The following is a 27,718-nucleotide window of genomic DNA, read 5'->3' as shown; positions in this document are numbered from 1 at the left end:
TGAGAGGAGCCTTTATGCTCTTTTTGGTCAGCGGTGGTTTTAACCATGGATCACTCCCAATGCTATTTACCCAGGCTTTTTCTTATTGTTGAATCATGAACTCTGACAGTAATTGAGACATGTGAGGCCTATGGTTCTTAAGTTGTTATTCTGAGCTTTTTGTGACCTCCTAGACGAGTCACCAATGTGGTCTTGTAGTAATTTTGGTAGACCAGTCACTCCTGGGAGGGTTCACCACTGTTTCAAGTTTTCTCCATTTGTTGATAACAGCTCTCACACCATGATTCACTGCAGTCCAAAAACCTAAATAGCTTTGTGACCCTTTCCAGACAGATAGGTGTCAGGGACTTGTTTCTGAGCTGTTTCTTTATGTTCTTGTGTGCATTGCTTTTTGACATCTTTTAACCTACTTCACTTTGTCAAACAGGTTCTGTTTAAGGGATGATTGATTCAGCAGGTCTGGCAGCAATGAGGCTTGCGTGAGATCAGTGAAATGGAACACTGCTTTCCAAAAAAAAGTAATCAATCACACTTAAATCATGTTTTAACAAGGGTTGGGTGAATTGCCTTTTCATATATGCTGGGTAGGTTTAGATAGCTTCTTTACCTTAATAAATGAAATTATCATTTAAAACTGCTTTTGTATTTACCTTTCTTTGTCTAATATCAAAATTAGTTTTATGATCTGAAACATGTGTGACAAATAACTACGTAAATAACTAATTAACTTAAAAAAAAAAACCCTAGGAGTCAGGAAAGGGGCAAATACTTTTTCACAGCACTATGTATAAATAAACTAACTTGACTTTTTTTTAAATGCTTCAGGACGATGATGTTCTCCTTCTGCACCAAAGTAGAATTTTAAACACGGAATGGTTGCTTTAAAGGTATATTTTATTATAGTTACGTTACCTTAAACAAAGAGCTATCTTTTACACAGATGTGAAAAACATGTATCGACCCTTAAGTCTTCTGTTCGAGAAATAAACAGGTTGTGTGGGGCTGCATTAGAAAACACGTGACTTTCTGGGTGTTTCTTAACACTCGTGTCACATGATCGTGCCAGTGTTTTTGTTAAGTGTTGAAGGCGAGTGCAGGTAACCGCACAACTAGCAGGTAAAGAAGCAAGTTGGAATTACGTAGCCAGAAGGCGTTGAGGGTTTTGTTTTCGAGAGAAGCGCTTTGTCATTGCTCCAGATAAGCTCGCGAGACTTTCGTCTGTTTTCTTGCCGTTGTTGTGACGCTAACATTAGCCGAGCTAGCCCAGCGACTGCTAACATTAGCTAACTCCCTGCGCCCTGTTTGTTGTTGTGCTGCTGTGATTTCGCGCAGACAAGTGCTGAGCCATCCCGAGGGAAACAACAGAAACATGGTGCAAATCTGTCGTGTCCAGTCATGGTTTGTGGGAGTAACGCCACTCCTCATTTTCGGTGAGTATTTTGTTTCGGTTTAGTTCACATTAGCAACAAGATTACAAAATCCGAAGATCTGAAATTAGCAGCACTCCAACGTTTACACCAACGCTGCTAACGCTACACGCTAATGGTTTAAAACTTATTGGTTTAACTAAATAATTAAAGTGTTGCTGTGGGAAAATCAGCGTTTTAAACACCTAAACGAACTTGAGTGCTGCCTTATACTGCGAAAATAGATGACAACGAATGTGCTGAAGCGTCGTTGGGTGTTTTGTTCCTTATTACCTGTCCTTTGTCTAGTAGCAAGGAAATCTAGGGCACATACATACAGCATTTGTGCCTAAAAAATAAGCTTAAACCAAATTCGGTGTAAAGATGAATGATTATGGTTATGGGTGATCAGTTATTGTATGTAAGGGGGTGTTTAGATTTACTATGAGGCTTCACGTTCTGGTTTTACAATGTTGTCAGTTTTTGAGGTTTTCTTTAGTGGCGATTTAAATGTGCAGTAAGTCATTTTTTTATAGGTTTATTTATATATATATATGCGCTAGTAATTACATACACATAAAACTTAAAATGGGTTAGGACACATAAAACGGTCTAGTGCTTAAGTTTCTTTTTGAGCTGAATATGTGCTGAATTTGCTGTAGTCCCCCCCTTGAGGGAGCAGATGAAAGTACCTTCGCCAAGTACTCTGTTCTCCATGCCGGCCAAACCAGGAGGTTGGAATTTCCAACTTCGTATTGTATACAGCGCATTTGAACCCAAACCAGTTGTTTAAGAATGTGCTTGATAGTCATGGTTTACAGTAAACACAAAGAAACTCTCCAAGCTTGGCAGATGAATGAGGAAAAAGCACTGAAAAGGCAAATGATGCACAGTGAAGTTAAAATAAAGCCATACACCATAAACAAAAGACACTCTTAAAGTCTCAAGACTTTAATTTATGATAGTTTTTTTAAAAAAAAAAATCACACGTACTAGTTTAATATTATACTTTAAAAGCCGAATCAACCACTGCACTCATGTTGTTTCAGAGTTTTGCCTGTTGGTTGGATAGAACAAGAAAATTAATATTCAACATAATCCACACATTAATTTGAGAAGAAAATAACTGAGCTCAAGCCCTTTTTACTTCCCACTCAACTCCTTTTTAATTTTCTGTCTCAGATTTGAAGTTGCTAGAATAATCTTTTGATGTTGGAGGCTACTTTTTTCCTTTTATTATCAGCTCATTGATGGGTCAAACTCCTACCTTTTCATTTGTAAACCATCTGATTCGGTGAATAATTGGGGAAAAAAAGTAAAAAAGTTGTATTCGATGGCACCAAAATTGATTCAAGTAATGGCAGAAGGTGATAATTGACTGTGGGTCCTTTTTATTTACTGCATACTATTAATATCAATGTTTATCTCATATTTATTTTTAGTTTTGGACATTTTGAAGCTTTGTAGTCTTTGACTTTCCTCATGTGGTGCATTTTCCATTGTTATACCTCTCTGACCTGTCTTCCCCATGTGATGTTTTTGTGTAATGTATGTATGGTCTGAGGGTAAGATGGCGCCGCCATTGCGTGCAATAGGTCGGCAGCCTTAACATGAAATTTCCCACTCGTGGGACTAATAAAGGTATATCATATCTTATCTTATCTTATCTTAAACTATTGTGTTTTGCAGTGACTGTCCTGCACCAGGGCTTTGCTACTGTTGCCCCGCCCACTCCCGCACCACACAAAGAACCCGGAAGACCTGAAAGAGGATACTACAACGTCACGAACAACGGCACCATCTGTTTAATGGCATACATGGGCCTCCAGCTCAACATCTCATACAACTCCACCTCCCAGAAAAAGGTGCCGCAATAAAACCTGCACGTAACTGATAGGCGAATACCACAGGTTAAAAGTATTTGGACAAATAACGTTTCATGATTTTCTTTACAGGTTGTCCAGGATGTGATGAACTTACAGCCCAATTTGACAAAGCACTCTGGATCATGTGATTCTGAGATCGCCTCCCTGCAGCTCACAGTGGATGTTAAAACCATCCTCACCTTTGGCTTCACTCTGGTGAGTTTCTGTTTTCATCATGTACTTCCTAAAGAAGCCACTAGATGGCAGCTGGAGCTTGAAGTTAACCTGCTCTAATGCAGTGGTGCTCACTTGGCTGTGCTTTTGTTTTTTCCTCTAGAACTCCACATCCAACAAGTACCACTTAAGTGAAGTGACTGTGTCAGCGGCCTGGCCGGACATGAAAGGTGAGGCTCCTCGACTTCTTAGGTTGTATCCAGGCAGTCTGTATCTGATTAATGAACATGTGACTTACTCTTCAGTGTAGTACACACACACACATATATGTATATGTGTGTGTGTGTATATGTATAAACTAGGTGTGAGTGCATGCTGAGAAGGTGGTCACGTGTCGCTCAGGTCCTTGTCTAATCAGTAATATTGTGATGGGATCTGAAGCCAACTAAAACACATTGAAAATGCATTTGCATTGATGTCAGACCAAGCCGCATCATGGTGTAAAGGTGCTTCCAAAATGGACACAGCGTTCATTGCACTTGCTCATTGGTTTGAGGGAAGTGCAGTGGACATAGCAATATAGGCGGGGTTTAAAAGGTTCAAATGTCAGTGTGTTTTCTGTACCTCTTTTCATCAATACATCAAGCATTTTCTTAGATCTGTTGAGTTATTTGCAGCAAGGCACAACAAATCATTGCTGTTTTCTTGTATTGCTCACCTACACCAAGCTGCTCAAGTTTTAAAATACACACTGAGTGTGTGTGCTTGGATGGGAATCCATTTCTATGACAGAGTTTTCTTTCTGTAGCATCACCTTGGATGCATGTGAACTAATTCAGTAAATTCAGACACAGATAACAACTTTTTCCTTATCTCCTGGATACCGGCTGGACACCTTGTTTCTTTTGGTGACGCAGGCAGTTGTCACAGCACACAGCAGTCAGAGTTCACGTTTGTTTGGTGTTTGTTCAGATTAAACAAATTAGCTGGATTTCTTTGCTCCTGAGCTGCACACCGCACATTTCCCAGTGCAACAACGGAGCACAATTGTGTTTCAAAAGCCATTTATAAATATTGTTTTTCACAAGCGCACTGCGTGCTGAGTTCTGTTATTATTAGAAAGATGTAATGATATTGGTCATGCTGTTGACAGTTGAATTGTTTTTCATCATCAATCTGTAAAACTTGAAGTCTGTCACACTTCAAGGGGATTCAATTTGATTCAACTGTATTCTAGTTCAGTTTTATTTATATAGCACCAAATTACAACAGTGGTCACCTGCACTGTCAAGGTGCTTTATACTGCAAGATGAAGACCCTACAGTATTCAGGAGGAAACCCGAACAATCAGATGAGTCCTTATGAGTAAGCACTTGGCGACAGTGGGAATGGAAAAACTCCAGGAGAGCCAGGCTCAGGGAGGGGTGTCCATTAGGGCAGGGCGATATGGCCAAAAATATATATCACGATATATATTTGCAAATGCAAATTCCTTGCTGAAAGTTTAACCAAAAGGCATTTCCAGTAGAAATGGGCTGACATATCCTAAGCATAACCATGTATAATATCCACTGAAGTTAAAAAGAGGTGCTTTGCTACATTAAACTGCAGTGTGCCAAATAAAAAAGTCAAATATGTATTTTTCGGACCATAAGGTGCACGGGATTATAAGGCAACAAAGCAGTCAGATAAATCAAACTTTATTCAACTCATTCTTCTTTCTTCCTCCACTTCTGTACCATTGATTCGTTAAAGCTGTATTCTATCACAGCTGCTCTATTCCCGTGTTGTTGCAGTATATTAATGACTAACCTCATATTGTGGAGGGATTATCTCAGTTGTTCTCCTGACTAGGGTTGCCAACCGTCCCTTAAAAAACGGAATCGTCCCGTATTTAGAAACAAAAGTACACATCCGGTATTGAGCTAATAAGGGACGCACTTTGTCCCGTAATACAGTGAGAATCAAAAGTAGTCTATAAATGTTAATGGAATTAACGCTTTGTTTGAAAACATAATTCCCAGCCCCTCTCCTGCTTTGTGACCAATGAGCTGACAGCACACTCATGACAATTCGAGTATGACAATTCAGATTACCGCTTATCTTATTGGTCGAGGAAAGGTCGCTTACGGAGAAAATACCGGAAGACAACAGATGACCACAACAAGAAGCATGGCTACAGGGAAACAAACGCCGACACTGCGGTGCAAGTCTCGGACGACAGTACACCTAAAGCTGGACATACACTGTGCGATTTTCAAACTGCGCGATTGACTCGCAGGGGTTATTAGTTCGTAGGTCACGATGCAGGCTCTCACACTATACCGCCCGATGCTCTGATGCGACCTGAGTGCTCACACTGTGCCTCCATAAAATGAAGGTTATAACAGAAAATCTGTCGCTCGCTCTCCCTCTGTGTCTTTCACTCACACAGACACGCACACCACCACCATCAACTTTGTTAAATTGCTAATGAAAAACATTGATCAGGCAGCTGCGATTGAGCAGCAATGTAAATCCAACTATTTTCACGGTTGTTGTGGTCCTGATAATTTTGTGAGGCCACATCGAAAAGGCTCGGATGAGCTTTCCAAAGTTCTACAAGTTGTGCCTCCATCACTTGTGTCCAGATCACACGCTGCACAGCCGTGCTGCTCCGTCTTTTTCACCGACGTTTACGTGTTTGCGCGTGAGCAGTGTGAGCGGCTGCTGAGACACCCTCATGAGCGATTGATGATCGGGAGCTGGTCGTGAGGTGTTAATCGCTTCTCGTTACCCCACGTATACTACACGATGAAGGCCAAAATCGGGCCGATCACCAAATCGGTCGCACGACTCAAAAATCGGCTCAAAATGGGCCAAAAATCGCACAGTGTAAGCCCAGCATTAGACCAGCAATGTTTGTTCCCCTCATAGAAAGGGAAAAAAAAGGCTGCAAAAGTACAGGGAGGAATGGGAAAAGGAAAACACCTGGCTGGAAAAGTGCACGATAACACCTATAAAGTGCACTGCACTGTGTGCCGGTGCACTTTTTCCATAGGCATGCTTCTAATGGTGGGCACATGAAGAACATGAGGGGCGTGAAAGCTCGGGGACCCCTTAACCAATTTTTTGTCCACCAGGCCACGCCAAAAGCAGATATGGTATGTAAACATTGGTTTGTTTTTTTTAAACCTTCCGGTTAAGGTTAATATGGGCATGTGCAGTGAATATCAGCGCTATGTGGCCAGAAGTGTGATAATATAATTTATTTTGTGTAATAAACAACTGCAAGGATAGATGATTACAACAAATAGAGGACTAATACATAAAATTAATACATAGATGAATAATGATGATGAGTTATGATGCGTAATCATGGGAACAAGCGGGTTTACAAACGGCAGCAGCTGATTAGCATTAGAAAAGCTGAAATAATACCTCAACTGAAGCCAATTGCACTAAATGCACTATATGTGCACTGTTACAAGAATGTTTTTCGTTCTATTGTTTTCTATTAATTTATATAATTTTAAGTTAAGCAGGACAGAGTTCTTTTAAAGAAAGATTTACTTATATTCTCAAAAGTTAAGCATGACAGGCTTCTGTTTAAGAAAGAGACCTGTTTTATTGTGTTAATGTTGTCATTTTGAGCTAAAAATAAATGGCTAAATGATCATTTGTTTCCCATATGGTCATATCACAAAGAATATGCATCTACTTAAATCAAATTCAAGTCAAATGGTTAAAAAAATAATTTCACACACAAAAAAAAGAGCTACAAACTTCACCACACTGGGAAGGGTGAAGACAACTGGGTTGCCCGGCCCTGGCCACGAGGTGTCGCTTATTTATTTTTCAGGGAGTTGGCAACCCTACTCCTGACTGAAGTTTGGTCCGTTTACAGCGTCCTGCCATGCGGTTGCATTTGTCGCTAACCATCAGGAACCTTCACGTTAACTTTTATGGAGTGGAAAAGTGTTAGCGTTCATCCTCCAGCTTCACTGTTTATGTTATGCTAACATAGCTGCGTCGCTAGCAATCACGTAGCACATCATTAAATACCAGCTAGCCCAACTTCAGTAACCCTACAAGCGTCACTGCTGTGTAGCTTCCTGTCTTCATTTATGTTGGAAGTGATAGCAGAGCTGTACATTTGATTTTTTTCAGAAATCTCTCAGTCAGAACATGCTACATCATGCTTAGGTAACTAGCGAAACTAGCGAGCGAACTTCCGCTAACTTCTAACTCCGTTAAATGCAATGAATTCCGTTTTCTTGGATGCCTGGATGTTAAACATCATAGTTACACCTGTTAAAGCAGCAACGCTGATCGTTTTATTAAAGATGGAAGAATTTAGACAGTTTTTAACTCTCAGTGATGTTCGTTTGACTTCGGGACCTTAAAGGACGGAGTTTAGGACCCAAATTACTCTCAGATTTACGAGCACCTTAGTCCGACAAATACTGCAATAACAATGGCCCGCTTGCATGTTCTACAAAAAAGTGTGCTTTGTTGTGTATCTGACGGACAAACACCAAACCAGTTAAGTTGCACCATTTTTACAAACTAATTCTGGTTCATCCGTTTCACTCAACAATCTGCTTTCCCCATTCTCATTCTCCGTTACCGCCGTGCTTTTTCGGCACTGCGCATGCGCATTTTACCCATATTCTATCGCGATATTTCATTTTCTTATCGTTGCCTAGCATTGTACCGGTATTACCGTGTATAATATGGCCCAGCCCTAGTGTCCATTTTCCATGACCAAAACACATCTGTGCTGTTACTATGATAGATGCTCATATTATTTTAAAAGTTTCAGATAAAGAGGTCAAAGTATGGGTGAGTAAACCCTGTGAGAGAAACCCTCAGGCTTCAGGCTGCTCGAAAAGGTCGGTTTGAGACAGTTGTTTTTTCAACCCTCAGCTCTGGATGATGCCACGAAATGTGCATATCCTTATATTAAGCACACAGCTTCCCCCATCTGCTGTGCAGACCTCTTGTTTATGAGGTGCAGCCGGTCAGATGAGTGGCCCTAAAGCGGAAAAGGCCAAAATGCCTTGTTTCAGACAGATGATGAATTGAAGGGAAGCTCCAAGACATAGTATAAAATAACTAAGAATGATTTTGAAATGCGAGTCACGGAAAGCTACTTTAGCAGAGTCCACAAATAAAAATATGGAGCTGTAAACTGGCTCTCTTCAGTTAATTTAAAGCAGCTTTCATCGCTCAGATTAGCGAGAATGTTGTTCTGCTGTGGTGTCTCTTAATTCATTGTTTACTGAGGTCACATGCATTAAAACAGACTACAGGTTGTAGTTTTGTAGTAATTATGGTGAAGGTGGGAGAAAGCAGTATGCAAAATTAAGTCCATATCTTTGTGTTAAAGTCACAGTGAAACTGAAACTGTAGTGTTTCCGTGCACTGACACATTTGCAGGTCATGCAGAAAATGCGGGCAGGTTTAAGCATTGTGGGCTTACCTCAAACTGTAAGACACACTTTATTGATTTAAATTCCACTTACCAGAAGATAACCGATCAACAAACACACAGAATCTGAACTTTATTAACATGTAGTTCATTTAAATTTCTCTCTCATAATCATTTTTTTTTCTTCTTCATATGAATCTGTTTTCGCACTTGATACACTTCTCATGTCCATTCCGTTTTCTGCTTTAGAGCCTATTTCAGTCCATAACAGCAGTCTGGACTACCTGCGGGGAACCCTGGGGTACTCGTACTTCTGCCGTGACGAGCAGACTCTAAACGTGGTCCAGAATTTGTCCATCAACACCTTCCAGTTGCAGGTGCAGCCTTTCGGCGTTAAAGGAGATCAGTTTGGAGCAGGTAAACACTTCCGCCTAGTAGAGTGTGATCAAAACGCATCATCTCCTCCTTGTCCTTTCTCACGTGTCCTTTTTTGTCTGTCAGCTGAGGAATGCCAGCTGGATGAGGATGACATGTTGATCCCCATTGTAGTCGGAGCAGCTTTAGCGGGGCTCGTTGTCATCGTGCTCTTGGCCTACCTCATTGGGAGGAAGAGGAGCCACGCTGGCTACCAGAGCATCTGAGGTCACTCCTTACTCACATGTTGTCAGAGGCCTGAACGCGGCCGTACCCTACCTGAAAATTAACCACTGTCTTTCGAGACTTAAAGCTCGCCCCTCTTCCCCTCTGCCCCTCCATGTTTCTCTCCCTGCCTCTGTGTGTGTGTGCTGTTCTTTGCCCTCATAAGTAACACTAATTATTATCACCTTGTTGAGGTTCATATGTGCTTTCTGAACTGACCCGCTCTTTCTTAAAAAAGGGAATTATTTAGAAGATTGTAATGAAATGAGGCCAACTTCTCACTGGTACTATGTAAAGGAGGGCATGCATGTTTGCAGAGGGTCAATTATAGTCCTCGGGTTGCTATTTATGATTTCTGTGAAAGGAATTTTGAGGGATTTGGGGATTTAGAAATGGGGGTTTGTCTGTTATGGAATGACCATTTTTATTGGTCCAGCATAAAATGAGGTTTGCTGTTACAAAGGGAATATTTCTGCCAGTTATACTTAAACTACGTCTGACAGTTGAGAGCTGAACTGATTATTTACCTGCAAGCTGTATGCACGTTTGAAAGAACATATTTAGAAACACAATAACCTAATCCTAAAAAGGATGTGTGAGGAGTCCTATTGTAGCTCTAAGATGCATTTTAGAATTAACTTTCTTTTTTTTAAGCAGGGTTAGTGTTTCAAAGCTTTTCACTCCCTCTTTCGGACACACAGCATATTTTCTGTTGTGAGTCAATTTTAGTTTCATTCAGCTTGTGGAAATGGACTCATTTGCTTGCTTTCAGAGTTATGAGACACATTTATATTTACTAAATTTAAAGCTACAGCCAGAAGACTTAATGTGACATTAAAATTGGAAACGGAAACCCTTAAAACTCTGTGAGTAAACCATTAACCTTGTACACACTCTGAACTTTATTGAGTGTGAAATTAGTGAATATGCCTGGCCAGGCTCGTACTCCCACTGTAAAATACCTGTGTATTATTTTTACATTGAATGAGTTGGTCACCTCATGTGTTGCGGCCGTTAAGGCACAGGTAGCCTTTGCAGTATTTTCCTGAATGGCAACTGTCACCACTCACAATACCGCGACATAAGCGCTGATATTGGAAGAGAAGACGTCAAAACCGAAAGCAAGGACTTTCCTCAAAGTTTTTTGCACGAGGTCATCACTTTTAAACTTTTGCAACATCTCCCTGCATATATCTGTAAATCTTTGAACTGCTGTAGTTTAATATCAATAAAATGGCGGTACATACTGACACAATCGTACAGTTGTGTCTTCAACTCATCTGCGGCGGTCGTGGCGCAATGTGCAACGACAACAAAACGGCGGCAGGGGCCAATGGTTGTGATATCATTTCCGGCACGCACCGCTGTTCAAAAGGGGGAGCATTAAAACACTGACCTTTGTTACCTTCAGTACCTTCTCCTCTTGCTTCCGTTCTTAACCAACATGCAGTCTTTGGCTGTAGCTTTGCACTGACCAGCCACAACATCAAAACCACTGGCAGCTGAAGTGAACTGTGATGTTTATTTAATTTCAGTGCAGTATTCTGCTGGGAAGGGTTTGGAAGTCTCTGTAGCTTGAGTTAAAGGCAACTGGACTTCTTTTGCAGGGACTTTGAAGCTTCTTCATTTCTAAAAGCTGGTCGAGAGTCATAGTTGACTTCTGATCAAGTACTGGGAACTCCCTAGATCTAAAAAAGGAACCCTTAGAGCTAAAAAAGAAAATCCAGCTGCCTTCAACTGAAGTCAAGACAATTTGTGTCGATGTTACTTTAATCTGCAGCATAAACCTTACTGGAAATTCAGCACAAACCAGGATAGCATTTGCATCTCCCTGCAGAAAAATTCACCAGACTACACTCTAGAAACATTTCACGAATGGCTTGAGGAACATGACAAAGTGCCAAAGGTGTTTACCTGGTCCTCAAGCTCCCCAAAGCCCAAACAGGTGTACCAGAAATGCACATCTGTTCCCTTGTCAGTGTCCCAGCAGTCAATGGTAAATAATCTGATACTTATATAGTTCTTTGCTACTGAATTTGAGCTCTCAAAGTGCTTCCTACTACAAACCTCATTCAGCCATTCACACACATTCATAGAAGTGCTTTTTTTCTGTGACTAAGCACTTTTTAATCTAACCTAACACACACTCCCAGTCTGAGAAACTCAGGGTTCAGCATCTGGCCTGAGGATTGCCCAGAGATTGAATCAGCGATCTCCTGCTTAACAGATGACCTACTCAGCGTCAGTGCCAGTGACTCTATTTTGGTGGCACAAGGGGGACGTGCCATTTTAGACATCTGGTTTTAAAGTTGTGGCTGACTAGTGTATATTTACTGTGTAGATAAAGAAACAGTTGACACAAAAGCAACAAAAAAAGTTTATTTCCCACAAGGCTGATAGTCACTCCTATGAATATTGTCGTTACAACACAACCAAAACAGGATCTAACAGCATTGTTGGTTTAAATGAAGCCCAAAGCCTAAATATCTCTGTAGGAACTTAACAAAATTCCTACAGAGATGGTTTTGTTTTGCTTGGGATGTTGGTTCCTGAAAGAAAAGCAGTTTAACTGAAGTCCTGAGAAACAGCCCCGTGTCATTATTAAAAAGGCCAAAGTGCTCTGGTCAGTGTTCATCAGTGCCTTCCCAGCTGTAACATGGATGGGATTCAAGTAATGCTAATATCACACAGGAACTCGCTCACTCACCTACACTGTGCTGCCATAACTGAGACATGTTTGTGTCTCCCGTAGCCTTCGTGTACTGTTACTACCATAAATATGCATTGTTCGATGTAGTAGGAAAAAGCACAGATAATTTGTGTTTTTGTGGGTTTTTTCCCCCTCCCTCATGTTAATACTCATGTAGTTATTTAATAAAGTTTTATTAGATTTGTCTGAACATTTTTTTTTTAAGGAGAGGTCAATAAAAGTGATGAATGAGGCCATCTGACTCTTTGTTTTGCCTTCATGCTGTTTGTTAGCAGACAAACCTGTTCCCTGTTGGGTTTTTATTTGTTTGGGCTCCTTAGAAGCGGATGTTCATTATTTGAAAAGGAAGGTATTGAATACCATCAAAGACTAAATTCCAATATCATTTTTCAGAGAATACAAACATATTTAATGTGTTTTAACCACAGTTTTGACATTTGAATAAAGTTAAAAGAACAAAGCAAATAGCCACACAGGTAGTTCAGACCTGTGAGTAAAGAGTGGGAGGTTAAGGGAAGTTAAATGAACATGGTGTTTGACTGTCAAAGCAGTCCCCGAGCAACAGGGAGCCTGTTACAACGCACATGTTGACTAAATAATGTAAATGTCACCAGGAAACAGCAAATTTGCATCAGTCCATGCAGAGACTGGATCTGCAGGGTGCGGTCAAGGAGGATACAACGCATCCTATAAGGCACAAAATGACTGAAAAAGGGATACAAAACCAGGTTATGTGATGCAATAGGAACATGAGGAAATATAAAACAGTTACAAAGAGGTACTTTTACAACCCTGTGTCCAGTAAAGGTGGGTGTGCCATGTACATAAAAGTAATGGTGTAAAATCCACCAGTGTCACATTTGATGTCTTTCTAATATTTTTGATAAATTATAGTGTTCAGATCATTTGCACATCATTTGCGTTCGGTTTTTATTTACATAGCGCCCCAACTTGTTTGGAAACTGGTTTTATATAGCAGAGCCACCGTCTCACAGTCTTATCCATAGCTGTTGGGGATTTGGGTTTACAAACATCAGCTATTCTAGAGTTTGCATTTTAATTAAAAAAGTTATTTATCTGTATTATCTACATTCATTTTGCATTTGAATATTTACTTATTGTACTTTATGACAGTTTACAGACTATTATGGCCTAGAAAAGGGTCAGTGTATGCCTCTGCAGATTTCAGATCTTCTATCGTATTTAGTAAAAGAATGCAGATCCCAGTTTCCAGTTATAGTAACTGATTATCTATTTATAACAAACAAAGCACTGTGAGCTAAAATGAACAACATTATCTGTATCACTGAGGTAATTTGTCCGACACAGCAGTTGTAGACTTGCACTCACTGACCACTTAATTAGATAAACTCATTCAACTGCTCGTTAATGGAAATATCTAATCAGCGAATTGTGTGGCAGCAAGTGTCATTCAGGCATGCAGACATGGTCGAGATGACCTGCTAAGTTCAAACTGAGCATCAGAATGGGGAAGGACGGTGATAAGAGCAACTCTGAATGTGTTATAGTCCCTTGGTAGAATGCCCAGACTGCTTCAAGCTGGCAGGAAGGCAGCAGTAATGCAAATAACAGAAGAAGAGCATCCCTTAACACACACCAAGACACTTCACCCGTTGCCTACTGGTGGTGGTCAGAGGGCCCGGTGGCGCCAGTGTTCGGCAGCCTTGCCTCTGTCAGTGCTCCCCAGGGTGGCCAGTGTGTGAATGGGTGGATGACTGGGTGTGTAAAGCGCTTTGGGGTCCTTAGGGACTAGTAAAGTGCTATACAAATACAGGGCATTTACCATTTACCACCAAGATCACACCAAGTGCCACTCCTGCCAGCTAAAAAAAAGGCAACAGGTTATAATTACATGCGGTCACTGGAGCTGAACATTAGTTTTGTTTTGTGCTATCAGTCAATATCTACCAAAATCTTTGCATTACTTTTATGAATCTGTACCATGAAATCCCACTCATTGCAAGGTGTACTTACTAAAGTGGCTGGTGAGCATATAACTTTAATAGCTTTGTAGACTGTGCCTGAATTCATGATTGACACACACAAAAAATACTGATGCTACCATTTAGCAGAAGCATTCAGCAAAGTCAGGAAGCAGATGAGGTAAGTTAATGGGTTTTATTTTACAAAAAAAAGTGAAAAATGAGACTGAGCTCCATAAATTTGAACAGAAACCACCACATTAAAAGCGTGACCCTTCAGCTTTACGTTCTCCTGTAAACAGCAGTCCTAAAGGCAAGAGACAAAACTAAAAGTATTCACAGTAAAAATAAGTGATCCGTCCATAATCACCAAAGCAAAAGTGTTTTTAGAAAATACACATGTAAATGCTGTTTGGTGCGGCGTTATGATCTTAATGTACTTCTGTATATATAGCAGCAAATATAGTAGGTGAAAGATTGGAGTCAAAATCAAAAGAAAAGCCTCAGAAGCATAAGCCTTCATATTTAGATACCCAGTCTGCCAGATTAGAGTGTAACAAAGTATAAATCACAGAAGTAACCAGAAGAGTCACCAACATGTATGTTTCATACAGTTCCTGTAGTCATGTTTCATACATTCCTGACTGTACAGTGTTACTTACGCTGCCTGAGCCTTTGTTTTATTAAATCCAGTATAAGGGGAAAGTGTGTCCTGAACCTCATGGGTGTCCTGATTCCTCCTTGAGAATTTGTTGTCTGCATTTCTCTCTCAGTTTATCAACAGTCGACATCGACAGGCTCTTAGGTTCCGTAAAGATCTTCTGCAAAGGAACATTTAAGGAGTGCTTAGGCTTACACAGACCTTTTTTCTACTCAAAATAAAAATAAAAACTACAATTAAAACTGTGTAAATACTTTTAACAGATTATCTTCTGCACAGTCTCGTGGACTGGTGAAGTTAGAATAGCTGAAATGTAGCACTTCCCCATGAATTGTTTTTCTTTTTTGGGAAGTATTCTTTAAAAAAGATGATTTATGACCATAAGTAGTGACATTTTTCTCTGGCCCCTTCCTCACCGTCATTGTATTCGGCCATCTCACCTGCATAAAGGTGTGGCAGTCCAGAGTGAAAGCCCCAGAAGTGATCTGTTTGAAGCACTCGCACACGTCAGGCAAAGAGCGCGCTCTCAGGATCTCTGCCTGGTGGTGAAGGATGAGAGTAAGAGCCACGCGGAAAAGTACTTTGGATCCCTCGTAGAAAAGACAATCCCAGACCCGCAGAACAGTCTGTAGGAATAAGACAGGAGGTGGATGTCAGTTAAATGATCGCCACATGCTTCTAGTTTGACCCCTCCACTAAAGCGCAGCTTTTGCCTCACCTCAATAGGGAGTACATCGATGTAGAGGCAGATAAACCAGCGAGACACCACCAGCGTCCATATGCCGGGATACTGGGCCATGAGCTGTCCTACTGCAGGAGCTTTGACCTTAACCAGCTCACCAAGGACCTCCTGGTCAGTCTTCAGACCCAACATGGCCGGGGTGTAGTAGTCTGCAACACATTCAGATGAATTCCTCCTTTTCTTTTGCACAATTGAAAGCCATTGTAGTGCATTTATTTATTATAGATAATATTTATTATTATGTAAACTTTGAATTACATTTATTTATTTAACAGCCCTCCTTAAGGAAAAGATCAGGCTAACTGATTATTATTTTATCCCCAGTACCTCAGAAAAACAGGCTCACAGTTAATTTGCTGTTTAATAAACTGAACAGAAATAAATAATGATGGTCTGGAGCATTGTTTTATAAAAGAAGATCTCAAATTTTTATAGACCGACTGTCAGTTTAGGAAGGCGCTATGAGGGCTTAAAAAAAGAAAAAGAGGTAAAACGGAAGAGAAACGCATCTTTGGTCTCGTTCTGTGCTGCCTTGACATTTTGCTGTACGTTTCCTTTGTTGTGGTTGCAAAATGTTAGCTGAGGCTGCCGCTGGCCCTTGACATGCACACTGAAAACCCTGCATCTCTAAAGTGGAACAGGTTTAACCTATGGAGCAACAGTACGGGGTAGGGGATGTTTGCTGTGGGGTAAACAAAAACAAAAAAAGAGCTCTGAAAGGAAGCCAACATTAACTGTCACCTTACCTGGGAGTATCCTGCCCACCAGTGCATCCATAAGCCAGAAGGATTTCTCTTCGTCTTTCGTGATGATCATGAGGTAGCCTGCAATGAAGTTCATGCCCTAAAAACGACAGAGCATGCTGTGGATCGCTTAGAATAAGAACTCCTGCTGTGTGTGCATACAGTATGCCAGGTTTTACATTGAATAAGTGCACTGACCGATATAGGAGCTAACAGATGAAGGTTAAGACGAAAATCCTACACATATATTGGTTAAATAAGGAAGTAGCCAGCCCTGATCTTTAGGTAAACAGACATGATCTTAAATAGAGGGAGAGTCAGAGCTTGTCGCTGACTGCATTTTCTTCACCTGACAGTAGCCCACTGTAGGATTATGGTGTCCGTAGGCCAGCAGCACATTGAACAGAGCCTTCTGCATGCCTAGCTCTGCTTTGCTCTTGAACAGGATGTTGTCAGGAAAGGTCCTGTGCATATCTTTTAAAAAGCAGAGAGAGTGAGTGAATTATTGGGATATAATTTAAGCATTGAAAGAGCATGGTGTATGCGGCGACAGTTTTGGTGCACCTGTGTGAATGGTTTCTTTCAGCTTGGTGTCATGCTCCATGTCCAGCAGAGACTGGTAATAACCCGGCTTACTCTCCAGCTGTTCCTGGGCACCACTAGCCGCCATCCAGATCCTGGCACGGTGCTCATTAGGCACACCTTTACGAACAAACCTCTTCACTGCCAAAACATGTTTTATTATTACCCATCACATGACCAGAGAGCTAGAACAAACAAGCAAACAAAACCCATGGAGGTGTATTTTGTTTTTGTACCTGTGAAGTTCTTCTCCACATGAGGCTTCTCCTGAAGGAGCTTTGACCATCTCATGGACCTCCTGTTGAGGACATCTACATACTGATTCATCATCTCCTTGTAGGAGTCCAAATCGCCACGTCTCTCAAAACCGTAGGCGTCAATCCTGCTGGGACAAATTCACACAGTTCTCCACCAGTGAAGGTCTACACATAACACTCATAGACGCTGTGAAATTAGGATTGCCGGTGGACCTGCTTGCTCCCCTCCCTTCTTTCATTCTCCTATTCAGTGATGGCAGACTCTAAAACTGCCTCCTCTGGGTAGGGTTTCTGTAGCTGAGTGATCAAATGCCCCAGCTGGATGAATAGTTAAGTATTAAATTACTTCTAAGGGGAGCAAGGAGCAAAATTCAAACTCTGACAAGCTCCTGTCCCTTAAAAGCCAACAGGTGACAAACTTAAATGATAGATTTACACGTTATAAGATGAAATGTGAAGTGGAAATACAAAAAGTTGAAGAGGAAGAAAGATGTTGTAAAAACAAGAAAAGGTTGCCAGTGAGGAAGCTGCAGGCAGATACGCTGTCTAAATAACACAGGCCGACAACAAAACAGACAAAAAAAAGAAGCTAGAACCGAGAGAATGAACTTTTTAAAACTCAATGAAACAAACAAAGCTTACCTGTCACTGTCATCATAATCGGCCAGAGCCTGCATAGCATTTCCTTTCATTTTCCCATCCATTGTGTCTCATGTGCTAAAGGTAAAGTAGTCCAAGAAAGCAGAAAAAAAGAAAAGAAAAAGAAAAAACAACTGGGAGCAGGAAGCTTATTCCATTTTTACTCCCTGGAAAAGAACCAGCTGTTGTCAAGGTAAATAACAAAGCGGTCTGAGTTTCCTATGGCTCACCTTACAGCAGCCACTGCTGAGAGGAGGAGCTAGTATGAAGAAACCCACAGGTAACAGCCACAGGCGTGTACTTCTGTTTGCACACAAAACAGTTGGAGGAAGAGACGCTGTAGTGTTTGCTCTTATGTCCTCTGCTGGCTGTAATTCCAACATTTTATTAATTTCCTGCAGCAGGTAAAAATGTTATTTCTTTAAAAGGATTTGGAGCCAGACCCAAATTTCCAGTGTTTCAAAGCTGATCTGTTTGGGCAGAAATATTATTAACACAGAGACGTTAGGTGGCCTTAGCCAACATTTTATATTTGGAATACATCGTTTTCTGAAACGTGTAGCCCGAAGTAATGAATTATTAGACAGCATTACTGTGGTTCACTCTCACCTTACTTCAACATTATTTTTGACAAACACTCAGACAGCTGGCATCTAAAAAGCCTGATATTTCCACCTGGAGCTGGTGGAAACAAAAGACTGTATGTATAAGATGGACACATGCAATACACTCATTCCTTTCCATTCTGTTAATTTTAACTTGGCATATTTTTCGTGTTGTATGGCCATGTCCTGTGTTATAAAGTTTAATAAAGTTTAAACAAAAGACTAAAAAAGATGGAGATGGATGTAGCCTCCAGGTTTGAAAAATGACCTGGAATGCCTTAAACCTGCATTCTTCTTTTATGACCTCAGTAAGCCCACTGGTAGGTTCATGTTCTCATTTAACAGTTTTAAGTCTCAGTTTTAACACAAACTGACTCGTTTGTACACTCTAGTCCCAAATAGACTCAAAACTGGTAAATAAAACAGTGAACACTTTAGGGCGTGGCTGCATTAGTTACTACAGTATGAGCGTGCAGTGTCACTCACCACCTGTGATTTTAAAACACCAAGAATGCTCATCCTCAAGGCCCCAAAACAGGACTTTACAAACCAGTGGGTGATTTTATGGGGGGTTACAGCTAGGGGTGGGTTTTTATAATCGATTTATCGATTAAAATCGATTCTGGCTTGGATAACGTGAAATCGATTCATTAAAATCCTGAATCGATTTTTTAATATAAATTTATTTTGCCCGAAATGCCAGAATCTCAGGTGAATTCTCACAAAATTTCAACAACCACCAAACAGCTAAGACAGTAAATGAGAGCAGGTACAGGGATTCTGCACAAAGACCTAAACACACAGCGCGGACCCGCGGATCTGAATCAGTGAGATGTCGCCTTTCTCACGGTCGGGGCTGAAAGCCGACAGCTCGCTGATTCTCATCTGTCGGCGGGTCCGCGCTTTGTGTTCACGCCCTTTTTGCGCTGATTCTAAAGCTGTTAGTTTTATCTCTCTCCAAACAATATTGACCGAACCAGCGGCAAAAGAAGATCCAAACTACGCTTCACATAAACATCGTCATGAATTCACTCTGACTTTTACTGTTTTGCTGCCACCACACTTCATGCACAGCTCTCTCTCTCTCTCTCTCTCGCTCTCTCTCTCAAGTCTACCGTTGTTTACAGCGCTGTCGGCCGCTGTTTTTTTTCCCTTTTACATTCTTCAGAAAAGAAAACCTCATTTCTGCTGTTCAATACTGAACCAATTTAAACTTTTTAAAATTATGCAAAATGCAAAACGCTTAGCCGTGTCTCTAATAAAACCTCTGTAACTTCAGAGGTAACGTTCATATGTTGATTAATGGTTTTCTTTCGTTTTTGATGTACTGCAGAATATTTTTTATAAAATCCCAGGCCAGGAAAACCACCTTCATGTTTTTCTGTGTTTTATCTTCAGCTACTTTGACACAAAGGCATCTGCTGTGACGCTCACACCTTTGATAAAGTCTTGCGTGTGTCATCTTCCTTTTTATTGATACAAAAATATGTAAATGTACTGATCTGAATTATAATATTTCTGACTGTCAAAATTTCCCAGATTCAAATCGAATTGAATCGAATCGAATTAAATCGAATCGTGGATTGAATCGATTCGGGACCTTGTGAATCGGAATTGAATCGATTCTAGAAATCAGTGACGATACCCAGCCCTAGTTACAGCCATCTTTTATATACAGATTTTGGTCTACACTCCACACTCTGTTTTTTAGCTTAATTGTCTCACCCTTTGGTGGGTAGTACAGTGCATAGAGTGACGGAGAAAGGCTCAAAGTGGACTCAAACCCAGGTCACTAGCCCTCAGCACAACCAGTTGAGCTATAGTGGCACTCCACGCAGAGTACTCTTAACAATATATGCGCCATACAATTATTTTAACTGCAAACAGATTAAAAAAACAACAGTCATGTGTCCTGTTTTGTGGAATCATATTCTGAAAGTAATCTGGATTTATCTTCTCTGTAACAACATTGTTGTACCTTCCTATTTCACTTATTTTTAGTCAGAAACTTAGGAGTACTGCAGGTATTAACAGAGCTTTTACTTTCTAATTATTTACAAAGATGATCCCTGGAAATAAATAGATGAACCCTTAAGCCATTTTAGCCCTAAAAGAAACTTTGCTGGAGTTGAATTACTTCTGGTGAAAGAGTATTTTAATGATACTTTAACAGATTTGATTGACCTATGAGGGTAGTTTAAATAATTCAACCTACAAACATAAATGTGACTTGCCTCTAGAAGTCAGCGTTGTGCATGAGTTGCATATGATCCCAAAGCAGACGATGCCACACAAGAGAACAAAAGTACACTACCTGGTCACTTCAACTGCTTGTTAACAGAAATATCTAATCAGCCAATCACGTGGCAGGAAGTCCATGCATTTAGTTATGTAGACAAGGTCAAGATGACCTGATAAAGCTTAAACCAAACATCAGAATGGGGACGAATGGTGATTTAAGTGACTTTGAATGTGGCAGACAGGCTGGTCTGAATATTTGAAAAACTGCTGACCTACACAACCATTTCTTGAGTTTATAGAGAATTAGCAGAAAACAGAAAATATTAAATGAGAAGCAGTTTTCTGGTATTTCCAAACATTTTCCCTGCCTCAGTGTCGACTTGCCTTCGCTGTAACTGTGCTTTTTTGTACTCTTTAGCAGTTGTTTTTTGTATCTGTGATATTAAGCGTCATATTTCTCATCAGCAGCAAAAGAGCTAAATACACACATCATTATGGAAAAACTCATGCTTTATTCATCTTTCGTAAATGAACAATATTAGGCTACTTACACAATGTATCAACAATATTTTCTATTTTTCACTACCTTCAGGAACACTGAACAGATGGGGTTAAACAGAAATACAAATATCAAACAGACAGATTTTTAATCTTAAGGCTTACTTTGTCGTCCTGTTGTCGCCCTCTTTAGTGTCCTGATTTCTGTATTAAGGGCTTTGCACTGCCTAAACATACAGATATGTGCCATGCAATCCTAAAGGTCAGTCGTTTCCTAATTTCAAAATTTCTCTCAAGTGCTGCTAAACAGTTGTTTAAGCATAAAAAAAACGCATCAAAGTGATGAATTGATAAAAAACAAAATTGCTTCTGAAAGAAACGGTGAAAAGAGTCGACTATGTGACATTTAGGATTCAAGACCCACTCTCCACTGAGATTATTCAGACAACACAACCCAATATCCATGATCTAAATTAAAGTACTGCCTTTACTTTAGTGAAAATTTATGGTGAAACCAGCCAGGGGTGACGTAAAATGTGTTTCAACATGCTTTTGATGAGAAGCTCACAATTCCATGACTTAACAGAGCCACCTAACAATTAAACCAACAGCATATCATCCACAATATTGAGGCATCCCGTTAGAGAACTTAGCATTTACTGTACATAAAACAATCATCTTTTGTATTTATAAATTGAACATATTTATATTATTCTTCATATAGCTCTCTTTGTAAACTGTCCCAATAGATACAGTATGTACAGTAAAAACTGCAACAGTTCTGTTGGTGCTGGTGTAGTGAGCACTCTGTCCCAAGGTTAGAATAAGACAATAAGACATGGGAACTTTGCACAGTCACTCAGAGCTTTGAGACACGGTTGACTAGGAAGAATCTTAAAACACACAGCTTCTCCAGTCCATTCAGAGTACACGCAGCCAGTGAACCTCCTCTCAGTGCTGTGTCTATGCCCACCTATGGGGGCTGTAGTGCTCCTCCTGGAGCAGAGCACAGGGGCATCCAGGATACTGAGAATCTGGCAATGTCCATATGACGCCTCAGACTCAAGAGGGCAGAAAACGTGGCCAGTCGTTCTCGTAGTTTATACTCAGCTCCCTGAAAGGTGGTTTCCTGACAGTTTCAAGTGCTTCGGTTTTCACTCTGAAGTCTACAATTTTCTTTTTTTTTCTCTTTTGTACAAGTCTTAAAAAAAACTATCAAGTCACTGTAAAAGAAACAATGTTCTGGTTTTCCAGAGTCGGGATTAGATTTAGAGAGTTTTGCGTTTTGATCCTGTTACAATTGGTCGAGCGAATTCCACAAAATCATCTATAAGGACTGGCCAAGCTCCTGGATGAGAAACACCGAAATATCGTTAGTGTCACAGTGATGGACGAGAGCTAAATATGAAGCATGTATTATCGATTGTGCCAGCTCACCTTCCTCATCATAGTTTGACATGTCGTCTGCTATCATGTTGCCAAAGTCCAACAATAAGTTCCATGTGTCCTTTGGGATAGATCGTTTATGGTGTTCCTGAAATGAACGAGTCCTGGTAAATTTACAGGTACAGAAACAGCTTCACATGTTTTCATTTCCTTCCATCTTTAATAATATTTTTTTTTGTCACTGTAAATAACTGATGGACTGAATTCTAGAGTACAGTTTTGTTTCAACCAAAACACCAGGGACAGGTTGCACTAACTGTACTTTGCTAAGCCTGGTCCAAACACCTAAGTCAGTATTTCTGAAAACTAGTCTTGAGACTGGACTTTACGCTCGATAAAATTAAAAAATAAAAAATCTGTAACATTCTCCTGATGTCCGCCTAATTTGTTGGTTCTGCTTTGGAGTAAATTTGGAGGATCAAAGTAAACAAAAATGCTATTACTGACACTGAAATAAGAAAATTAAGAGCTGTGCAGTCAGCGCAAAAACACACAGACGGCCCCCAAGTCCAACTTTATAACAAGCAATAAGAGAGCTAGGAAAGAAATAACGAGCACCATAAATCATGCACTAACTCAGACAGCCTCTGTTAATGAAACGATGCAAAGAAAAGTGGAAAGACCAAACAAAGATGTTTCTTTGAAAAGAAATCCCTTCAAACCAGCACAGCTAGGCAGATTTTTATTAGCAGTATATAACTGTTTACGTTGCCAGAGTGGGTGTAGTTTTGTCGGACAGCTGCAGGCTTGTGGTCCAAAAAACCAAACAAAAAACTGCAAGTCATGGTACAGCTCCTCAGTATGTTCAAAAAGATAACTCCTACAAGTTGAAACCACTCAATCACCCCCCTCGCTGCAGCCTGCTTATGTTATATGAATAACTCTGTCATCTAAATGTCTGTTTGCCTCAAACATTACACCACTGGTATGTTAATGTAATGTGCTGTGTTGACTAAGCTGTCGGCAGAAATGGCCTGAATTTTGACTTTTACACCTGCTTCGGACTAAGATTCTTGGAAAGTGCAGCGTTGGTGGAAACATGGTGGAAACAATCTGGTTTCGCCCACTAGTTTTTGTGATCACGTAGGTATCTAACGGAATAACGGCCCAGGCCTCTAGAATGAGTTCCTCCTTAATTAGAGGATTAAAATGGCTTAAAGTTTGGCTAACTGATAAAAAAAACCCCAAAAACACACATTTTATTCTGGAGCAAATAAAATGCCACTTAAAAAGGTTTAAAAAAAATTACAATCTTGGTGACTTTTTGGGGGAAAGTGAACACCTTTTTAGGTGTAACGAGGACATCACCTGACCCTTTTCTCTTAAAAATACCAGTTGCAGTATCTCAGCTCTTAGAACACAGCTCCTTCGTCACATTTAAAATCTGTACACTTACATCAGTGTAAAAACAAACAAAAATAAAAATAATTTGCACTTCTTTTTAAAATAATGTCACAAATATCCAAACACTGCGCCTGCCAATAAAAATCAACATTACGGATTTCTTAATAAGCAAAAATTCAGGCCCAGTTTTACTCCTTTGACTCACCAAAAGGAATCTATTCCAAAGATCGAGGAATTTAAATCGTCCCGAAAGGACCAGGTTCCAGTAGGCTACGGCCATCTCCAAATCTACACAAATGAGACAACTTTGTTCAGATGTTTGTGAATCTATAATGTTAGTCAAAAAATCTACTGTTAGGTCACAATCCGTGAACTTACCAAGACCCTTCTGGCCAGGATTTTTGGCAAAGTTAAAGGTGAATTGATAGAAGTCCTTGAACTTTCCACTATCTTTTAGCTCTTGTTCTAATCTTGGCAAAAGTGCCTTCAGTTTTTCTGGGCTGTCACACCTAGAAAAAAAGAAAGAAAAGAAAATATAAGCAGCACATACACAAATCACAACACATGGACAAACAAAACTGTTCTAACATTCAGTGCCCTGAAAGCCTATTTCAAAATACTCGGACACCTGAGCCTCAAAACTCAAAACACTGCAACTGTTTCATTGAGTCGTTCCACGAAGACACAGTATACCCAGGCTGTGGGCGGATGTATAAATAGACAGCCTTCCCTCCCTGGAGCAACACTAAGAGAACCGCCATGTGTAGATACTTCAGTAAGAGTGTTTTTGTCCCACTTTAGAGCGTGTCACGTGCCGTTCATGTCAACACTCACCCCAGCTCGGTCATTCCATCCATAAACTCCTTCTTGGTGAACTCACACTGAGTGGCGGCACGAAACTTCCACGCAATAACCAGCACAGAGATGCTGGCTGGATCCAGTGAGAGGTCGTCACAAAACTGCTGGATCCCATCAATACCAATCTTATTCTCATCCTGGGGATCTATCAAGACAAAAACACAGTTTCACTCGAAATACTCTGCAAGCAAGCAGTGTCTGTAACTCTTCTGGAATAAGGATCTTTACACTGTTCTTGTAAACAAAATTACAGCCTTAAACACTGTATTTTAAGATCCTACTTGCCTTTGTAGCGATTGTAGAGCTGTTCCAGCTTCTTACGGTCTACTGAGGTTTTCATGGATTCCTTACAGTAAAGCTCTGGATTCTGAAAATAGTTGTCTGTAGCAACTTCTAGTTTCCAGTCATTCTGTGTGAGACAGTACACGGCCGTTTTCTCCCCAGCCTGTGTGAAGGACATGAACTGCCGTACCTTGTCCCTCTGCGAAGACTTCAGCTTATGCTGTACAAGTACAGGACAGGGGCTGTCAGGCACCGGTGCAATCAAACCAGTCAGTACAGACAGCACCACACAAATGCAGAGCGATACACAGACAAAAACACACAGCGAAACATAAAACTCCACAGGCATTCAGGCAACAGGAAGAAAGACTGGGACACGCTCAGGAATACTCCGGCACATATTTCAAAAGGTTAGTCAGTCACGCCGACAAACGCGCTACAAATTTTGAGCCAAGACGCGCTGGTAGTAATGACGTCCTCTCCAAAAACAAGGTGGGTTTTTCTGAAAGGGGTTGTTATGGATTCTCAAAGCACATGCTGTACCTCGGAGGGCCCCTCAGATAACTACAGTCATACTTGTAACATGAGTAGGGACATGGGATGCCATCACAAGGACCCAGAGGTGCAACAAGTCTGGAGTGAAACACAAGCCCCCCCCCCCTACCAGAAATACTCAACAAATACCCCTTACATAAAAATATAGAGTGCACTTTCATTACATAAATACTTATAATGTGATTTTAATTCATTATGGACAGAGGAACAAAAGAAATTACTCAATGTGCACTTCTCTTGGCTAAAATCAGTAATGTTCATTCAGAATAATCCACCACTGAATTATAAACAGCCATATAACAAGTTTTTATCATATCTTAGACCAAACCTTTCCAGAGATACTTGTGCTAGTGTGCAACTACCATCTCCTCTCCAGCACAAATTAACCAGCAATCAATCATTAAAGCCAAAAATCTAAAAGAAAAAATTGCCAAAAGTTCTTTTAGCAGCTCCAATGTCTAATTTCTACTGTGAAAATAAAATTAATAACTTTGGGATTGTGGACCGTTTGAGGACAAATCTACCTAATATTCGTGATGCTGTATTCTGATCCAAAGGTTTAGAAAAGCTTTTAAACAGTTCTGTCTATTTTTGCAAAAAATAAATAAATAAAAAATCACCATGCTATGCCATGTCCTCCAACGAGCTGCAGCGTTTGAACACCTCACTGAAGATCAGCATGTCCTCAAACTGAGTTCAGCGAGCTGCTAATAACTCCATTACTGATGTAGTCAATAACGATGTATGAAGTGATGTATCTGTCCCGGCTTGCTGCTCTGACAGCACGGATTATTGTGCTGTTACAGGAGGGTAACGTTGGGTTAGCATTGTCTTCACAAACACCAGCTAGTAACTTGCACTGGCTAACGTTAGCTGAGTTAGCCTGATTCTCTCTCTGACATTAACGATGGGGTTAATATCACGGGAACAGACTGTCATTGTGGTTACGCGTAAGCCGGGACTTAACTCAAACGACCCTGTGTGTGTGTGTCTTTGAGGTCCAGCGGCTGACCTGCTCACAGCCGAAGTTACCAGACTGCCAAAAAGGGACGTGTAGCTAATGCTAGCTGCTCTTAAAATATCCAACTGACCTTCCCTGTAATAGCAACGAACACGAGTAAATGGCCACTGTACGCTTGCCAAAACGCGACACATCATGTACTTTAATACCACGACAATAGTCTTGAAAGCAAACCTTACTGGCATTAAATCCAATGCCCGGGTTTGTGTTTATTTTGGTTACCTACCATTTTTACACCCGCTGTTTGACCAGTTTGGTAGTCCGACTGTCGTTCATTATACGCATGCGCGGAAGTCGCCGGATTGCATAAAAAAGATGAGGTCTGCGGTAAACGCTCCGTTTGATATTTGCATTATTTGCGCTTATTTGATTAGAAATTATGGGCTTGTGCCCGTAATTGTCGCGCAAAGAGAGTTAAAACGACACTTTCAAATACGATGTTATACCAAGTGTAATACACATACAGGAAAACTCCCTCAAAACTGCATTCAGCACTGTTAAAAATAAAACTCAACCCCACCCTTCACCCGCTACACACACAGACACACACTTGTTGACTGCCAACATCCTCACACACCATCCGCAACACAATACACACTGTAAAACACAGCATCAGTAATCCTCCTTCATTGCACATCACACCTGCCTTGATCTGTTAATGGCAGACATATGAACAGCTGACCGAAGAAATTTATTTAAACTGCATTAAAACAACGACTGTTGTAGACATCCAAGATTATTAGGTGACTCCAAAGCCTCAAAAAAAAAAGTCAGAGCAGCCATTCTGAAATGTCATTGCAGGGTAAGCACAGGTGTAATAACATTCATCATGGCACTGCTCCATTTAGAAGGGTCAGGGTTTATTGTGCTTGCCAGCTCACTAGAACGACTGATAGACTAAATATAACAGGGTTATAATTGAGTTTAACACTTACATGCTTATTGTGGTATGAGATGTCAAAGTGGTTATTGTGAAAAAGACCTATTTTGATAGCAACCATTAATGAATATGGCTATATTAGCAAAAAAAAAATCTGAAGCATTGTTTGTAGTGCTTTGGAAATGTATTGGGTTATGCTTGCAGTGTTTACTGA

At 40.5% G+C, this 27,718-nt stretch overlaps 3 protein-coding genes across 6 annotated transcripts; 1 reads left to right on the top strand and 2 right to left on the bottom strand.

Annotated features, from left to right (window-relative positions):
- The first annotated feature begins 1,048 nt into the window (after positions 1-1,048).
- Positions 1,049-12,439, top strand: lamp1b (lysosomal associated membrane protein 1b). 2 transcript variants are annotated; one of them, XM_063497948.1, is made up of 7 exons: positions 1,049-1,116; positions 1,333-1,430; positions 3,096-3,271; positions 3,362-3,487; positions 3,609-3,675; positions 9,108-9,275; positions 9,360-12,439. In XM_063497948.1, the coding sequence occupies exons 2-7, from the start codon at positions 1,370-1,372 to the stop codon at positions 9,497-9,499; spliced, it is 738 nt and encodes a 245-aa protein (XP_063354018.1). In that variant the 5' UTR covers positions 1,049-1,116; positions 1,333-1,369; the 3' UTR covers positions 9,500-12,439. The 2 variants fall into 2 exon arrangements, with proteins under 2 accessions (XP_063354018.1, XP_063354016.1); XM_063497946.1 differs by having other exon boundaries at positions 1,055-1,430.
- A 1,898-nt stretch (positions 12,440-14,337) lies between these two features.
- LOC134644834 (growth hormone-regulated TBC protein 1-A-like) lies at positions 14,338-17,288 on the bottom strand. Its single transcript, XM_063497945.1, has 7 exons — positions 17,115-17,288; positions 16,861-17,019; positions 16,646-16,770; positions 16,300-16,396; positions 15,530-15,702; positions 15,252-15,437; positions 14,338-14,971 (listed from the first exon to the last, which is right to left on the bottom strand). Exons 1-7 carry the CDS (start codon positions 17,206-17,208, stop codon positions 14,870-14,872), a joined length of 936 nt encoding a protein of 311 aa, XP_063354015.1. The 5' UTR covers positions 17,209-17,288; the 3' UTR covers positions 14,338-14,869.
- A 3,834-nt stretch (positions 17,289-21,122) lies between these two features.
- Positions 21,123-26,957, bottom strand: dcun1d2a (DCN1, defective in cullin neddylation 1, domain containing 2a). 3 transcript variants are annotated; one of them, XM_063499502.2, is made up of 7 exons: positions 26,851-26,957; positions 25,052-25,268; positions 24,743-24,911; positions 24,287-24,417; positions 24,114-24,196; positions 22,556-22,652; positions 21,123-22,466 (listed from the first exon to the last, which is right to left on the bottom strand). In XM_063499502.2, the coding sequence occupies exons 1-7, from the start codon at positions 26,851-26,853 to the stop codon at positions 22,387-22,389; spliced, it is 780 nt and encodes a 259-aa protein (XP_063355572.1). In that variant the 5' UTR covers positions 26,854-26,957; the 3' UTR covers positions 21,123-22,386. The 3 variants fall into 3 exon arrangements, with proteins under 3 accessions (XP_063355572.1, XP_063355571.1, XP_063355570.1); XM_063499501.1 differs by lacking the exon at positions 26,851-26,957 and adding an exon at positions 26,224-26,830; XM_063499500.1 differs by lacking the exon at positions 26,851-26,957 and having other exon boundaries at positions 25,052-25,706.
- Positions 26,958-27,718: the final 761 nt, after the last annotated feature.

The sequence above is a fragment of the Pelmatolapia mariae genome, linkage group LG16_19 (genome assembly GCF_036321145.2).
Source record: "Pelmatolapia mariae isolate MD_Pm_ZW linkage group LG16_19, Pm_UMD_F_2, whole genome shotgun sequence".
In the NCBI taxonomy this organism is placed as follows: domain Eukaryota; kingdom Metazoa; phylum Chordata; class Actinopteri; order Cichliformes; family Cichlidae; genus Pelmatolapia; species Pelmatolapia mariae.
Note: the sequence above shows the minus strand (reverse complement) of the source record. Positions and strands in the feature narration are given on the sequence as shown.